Raw genomic sequence first — 5522 nt, 5'->3', positions numbered from 1 at the left:
TGTTTTGACAATGCCTTTAGGCATGAATTTCCTTGTGCTCTGTCTAAACAAAGTCAGTTCCTTCAGGGAGAACTATGGAGCTCTCTGTTCTTCTTTTCCTCTTGGGAAGACCACTGTCCCACTGCACTGGAGCTAGGGATAGGGTGGCCCAATTCTCCCAGAGTGACACCAGATAGGTTACTGGATAGGGTGGTAACCCTGGTGTTCTTGGTTTGCCCCTTTCCGCATGGAACCTCTGCCCCACAAGCGAGCTGGGGAGGGGCTTTCGGGATCCAGTGTTCTTGGTCTGTCATACCTGGGGGACAGCCTCTACCCCGGGAGTGGGGCTGGGTGGGCAAAGGGAGCCCCAGTCCTATTGGCTGCCCTACCTGACATAGACTATAATGTAGAGCCGGGAGGTATGGAAGGTGCCAGTGGCCTGCCTCGCCCAGGGTGAAACTGTAGCCCCAGCCTGGGAGGTGAGGGTAGAGGGAGCTCCCTCTTCTAGGCAGCAAAGCTTCCATCACACTGAGTTGGGGAAGAGATGCAAGAGGATTGTGGCTCAAATGCCACAGACTTTCACTGTTCTTACCAAGATTTAGCAGATTTTCTTGAATAAATGTTTCTCCATTTATTGTATTGACCTTAGGACAATTTCCAGATACTTTAAATGGTTGTTTTTAAAAATGATTAAAAAACATCAGCTAAGTGGTTGGTTGTTTTACTGAGGAGAGAGTTCACCAAGCTCCTTACAACTCTATTCTTGAAGTTTCTATTTGCTGTTTGTTTTTACAAACAAAGTTTTATTGGAACACAGTCGTCTGAGTTTATTTATATGTTGTCTGTAGCCGCTTTCATGCTCCAATGACAGAGTTAAGTAGTGGCAACAGAGATCACTTAGCCTATGGAGTCTAAAATAGTTACTCTCTGGCGCTTACAGAAAAAGTTTGCTGTGGAATGACTGACTACATTATCTTTCTGTCTCTCTATGGAAAAAAACATTACAAAATTATTGTCATGTGAAGAGGGAATGAAAGAGTACACAATGAGAATTTCGGGAAAACTTGTGTCAGTCAATTATTTTGAAAAAAAATCATTGTTCTCCACTGTTGGTGGTTTGTGGTGTTGGTCAGTTTCTAGATTTTTAAATTGTTGTGATGTATTTTCTTATTCTAAATTGATATTCTATTTCATACCTAATTTAGTACTTTTAATTTTGCGATCTTCTTAAGATGGGCCTCCAAATTGTGTAAGCGTCCTCCCTGTAGGAGGAAGGGGAGCAGTGTGATTAGGTTCAAGTTGTAGACTGTGTCCCCTCCTCTCCAGTGTTCTACTTTCTATCTTAATGAATTTTTACCATGTTAACATGCTGCCTGAACTTTGTTTCCATATTTTCTTTAAATTGACTTTTCTATTTAAGCAAGTAGATCTGATATGTCTGTGGAATCACTAGCTTGATGTGCCACTTGCATCTTTTTTAGTGTTCCCTGTGTGACATGGTGTGGGGCAGGCTCTGGCTGTGGGGACAGAGTAGGCTGGACAGGAGCAGAAGATGGTGGGAGGCCAGGGCAGTGGTCGGGGGTGCTGGGTGGGCCGACACCTCATGAGGCCTCCCGAGGGGCTTGGAGATTCTAGGGGTGAGCAGGGCCCCCTCTCCCTTTGCCTCTAGGGCCTCGCGGACACTGCAGGATGAAGGGGAGGGGCATGCGAGTGGTGGGTCAAGGAAGTGAACTTCTGTCTTCCAGCACTGCTTTAAAGGGCACTGCATCTGGCTGACACCTGACATCCTCAAACGGGACGGCAACTGGGGTGCCTGGACACCCTTCGGCTCCTGCTCGCGCACCTGCGGCACAGGTGTTAAGTTCAGGACCCGCCAGTGCGACAACCCACAGTGAGTTGACCCTGACGTTTCCCAGCCCTCCTGGGTGGCAGCTGCTGTCCCAGAGGCCCCTCCCTATCCTGCAAGGCCCCTGTGGCTGCACAACAGTTCTAGAGAGGGTGCGCAGGCCCGCAGCCCCTCTTCGCCCTCCCTGGAAGGAAGCTGAGACTCAGAGAGGGAGGCTCATAGCCCAGACCACACAGCCTGCTGCAGGCAGAGCTGGCCCAGGAGACCTGGAAATTCAGTCCCCTGCACCTTCCTCTAGGCACTGGCTAAACAGAGAACAGAAATTGGGCATAAGGACGGGGAGGGCTCCCTTGGGCCCCAGGGAGCAACTATTTGCAGCCAGCCAAGGGGCAGGGGCAAGCGACATGTCACCTGTGGCCAGCTGCCTAGGGGAGAGACAGCCTGGAGAGGCTGCCTCCAAGCCCATCAGATTCTTACCATGCTCCCTCTCCTGCTTCCCAGGCATGTCCTCCCTACCCACTCTCTGTCCCTCTCTTCCCACCCCACCTTATAAATATCTCTCGGGTTTGTGTCCCCTTCTTTATTCATGCTCACGCCACTCCCCCTGCCTGAACCCTTGGCCTGGGCCTCACTCAGTGCAGTGCTCATAGAGAGGGGCAATGTGGAGCCAGAGGGCTTGAGCCCTGCCACCTTCTGTGGCTGGGGTGGGTCAGTGAGCCCTGGGCTTCAGGCAGCCTGCCCATAGGGTCATTGTGGGTACGGGTATAGTAACGTGAATGATGCTTGGCATGTGGGAAGAGATCCTCTCAGATGGCAGCTCACTGGATTTCCACCTGCCCATTACAGGCCCCTCAGCTGCCTGGAGACATGTGGCTTTTCTCTTTCTTTCTTTGGCTTGTCCAGTGTTTTTAAAGACTTTGATTTACATGAAAATATTTAAAATGTAGAATTTAATATAAAAAACCAAACCAGATTTCCAGCTTTCAAATTGGGTGTCATAACAATGCCAGGCCCACATACAGGCCCACATACAGCCATCTTCACGTACCTCCTCCACCCCCGGGACTTCTTAGATACTAGGGTTGGGGCCCTAAACCCTGGGCCTCAGTCCCCAGCTCATCCCCTTTCTGTGGGCCCTGCCATGTTCCCAGCAAAAATCGTACATGACTTTCTGTGCATCTGTGTTTTTCCAGGGGAACCGGTCTCTAGCTTCACATCTCAGAGGAGCCTGTGACCCCCAAATTTAAGCCCCACAGGTCTCCGGGACCTGTCCAGACTGTCTGGGAGGGAGCTGGAGGGGCTGAGCAATCACAGCTCTGGGAGGAAGGGTCAGGTCCACACTCGTCAGAAGGACCCATCTCAGCTGCCCCTTCCCGTGCTGAGGGAATGACTTGGGCCCAAGGTGCACAGTTGGGGAGCAGGTCTGGCCTGACTCTCCTGCCTGCTGTGGGCATCCAGGTCCTGACTCTTCCTGCTTGATGCCAGGCCCTGGGCTCTGGTGGACTCACCCTCTGGCCTGGTTCTTGGGGGAACTCATGTGGTCTCAGAGTGGGGAGAAGTCCATATTCTGTCCCTTCTCACCTGCGTACTCTAGGGATTTTTCTCCTCTTGCTGGCCCAGTCTCCTTGGTGGCAGCAGGAGACAGGGGCAGCAGCTGTGACAGGAGCAAAGCTATCAAGATAACCTATGAGCCTGTCTGTTCAGAAAGCCGTCAGTCCCAGAGAGTAGCCAACCCCTGCCCAGTGCCTCTGCATCAGTGACTGTCAGACAGCGTTGATACGGCCACACAGAGCTATGGCAACTGCTCGGCAATGCCAGCCTCATCCGCGTCAGCAGAAGACACGCAGCTGCAGTGACCCAAGCACTTCCCAGATCCCAGGCTCCATGCAGCCTTCTTGTCAGCACCCCATGGGCCACTCCTTTCATTTGTCCTCCAGGCAGTAACTGCCAGAACTCACACTGCCCCGTTTTAGGTGTACTCCCTGCGCTAGTCTGCAGCTTTTCCTGTGACATTGGGACAAGTGTGAGGACACCTCCGCATAGTCCCTAGTTGGACCCTGCTTGCAGGACAGAGTTCCCACCGTGTTCTAAGCTATCTCCACTCTTGTGATTGAGAAATTGCAAATGATCCAGTCTCTAGCTCCTCACCTGTTCTCCCTTCCCCACATTCTCCAGCTCCCACTCAATTTTGGGGTTATAAGGATTCCATTCCAATAAAGATGCCTGCTGCCTGGGCTGGCCAGGGGCTCTGGCGACAGCTGGCCCTTCCTGCTGTTTCCCCACCCACACCTGCTGCACGGATGTCCCGGGCTCCCCACTCCTACACCCAGGCCTGCTCCCACTACTAGTGACACCCTTGTTGGTGTTCTTATTCCCATTTGTGACCTGATGGCAACCTCAGAGTTGCCCTTTCTTCCAATCTCTCCTCAAACACTGAGACCTCTTGGTTCTTCCTCCTTTCTCGGATCATTACTTCCACGGAGTCCCGTGAGAGCACAGCAGGTGTAAGGGGACTCATGGAGGCCAGCTCCTTTTCACTTCTACTGTGCTGCAACGGTAGTCACTGCCACTTGTCAAGAACAAAGCATGGCTTTTGCTCAAGTCTCAGGTTCTGCTTGGCTCTGCCACACCTGGCAAGTGGTGACACTGAGGCCCCCAGAGCTCCTCCCAGGTGCTGGCCTGCCACTCCTCATCCCCCGTCTGTCAGATGCACCTGCCGGTGCCTTTGCTGTGGGGCTAGTGCATTGTGGACTGGTGCTGTTCTCAGCGAACTGAGGGAATGAGAGACATGCAGCCCAAACTCTCTGAGGTGGAGGGAGGTGGGCTGAGTGTTTGCTCGTGAAGAGCCTAAACAGTGGGATTCCACGACTTCACAGTTGCCTTCTGAGTTCCCACCCTGGGTCAAGCACAGGCCTGGACCGGGATGCAGAGGACGCACCACTGGGTTGGGTCCCTCTACTCAGCAGAGCTGCTCCTGACCCTCGAGATTCAGGGCGCTCCCTATTCCCACAAGTGGCACCCTGAGTGCTGGCCTCTTCCTGGTGGCACCAGGCTGCATGTCCTTTGCTTTCTCCTCCAGCCCTGCTAACGGGGGCCGTACCTGCTCGGGTATGGGCTACGATTTCCAGCTTTGCAACACGCAGGACTGCCCTGACAGCCTGGCCGACTTCCGCGAGGAGCAGTGCCGCCAGTGGGACCTGTACTTTGAGCACGGAGATGCCCAGCACCACTGGCTGCCCCACGAGCACCGGGATGGTGAGTCTCTGAGTGGGGGGTGGAGTGAGTGCCCAGAGGACAGGTCAGTGGGTGGACTGGGCTCCTGATGTCCTGTGCCACTGATTTTATGTGGGCAAAACTTCTGGCAGAGGGCCTACCAGCAAAGCCCACCCTGGTGGTGTGGCTGCCGGGCACCCCCTGGGTGGAAGCTGGGGGCTCCAGGCAGGACAGCAGTCCCAGAAGAGCCAGAAAACAGCCTGGCCAAGGATGCAGGGGAGGGTGCGGGAGTGGGGAGGCCTGGTGAGTGCCCGGTCCTGCTGTCACCACCTGGTGGGTGAGGCTGGCCCTGTGCTGTGAGGCCCACCCAGGGATGGGGCAGAGACAGTGCTGGGCCACCCTGCCAAGGAAGCAGGTTACCTATAGCCTTCTAGTCTTTCAGTCAGGACTCAGCTCCCAGTATCAGAAAACATGACTCCAACTG

General features: G+C 53.8%; 1 protein-coding gene across 1 annotated transcript in view; it reads left to right on the top strand.

The window, feature by feature from the left end:
* ADAMTS2 (ADAM metallopeptidase with thrombospondin type 1 motif 2) overlaps positions 1-5522 on the top strand; it is a 216925-nt gene that overhangs the window by 186783 nt on the left and 24620 nt on the right. The window contains exons 11-12 of the mRNA XM_023537738.1: positions 1725-1870; positions 4905-5080. Coding sequence (XP_023393506.1) covers positions 1725-1870; positions 4905-5080 — 322 coding nt within the window. The remainder of the gene's footprint in view (positions 1-1724; positions 1871-4904; positions 5081-5522) is intronic.

This window comes from Pteropus vampyrus, unplaced genomic scaffold (genome assembly GCF_000151845.1).
Source record: "Pteropus vampyrus isolate Shadow unplaced genomic scaffold, Pvam_2.0 Scaffold197, whole genome shotgun sequence".
Lineage (NCBI taxonomy): Eukaryota > Metazoa > Chordata > Mammalia > Chiroptera > Pteropodidae > Pteropus > Pteropus vampyrus.
The sequence above is the reverse complement of the archived record's forward strand: the minus strand, read 5'-3'. Positions and strand labels throughout refer to the sequence as shown.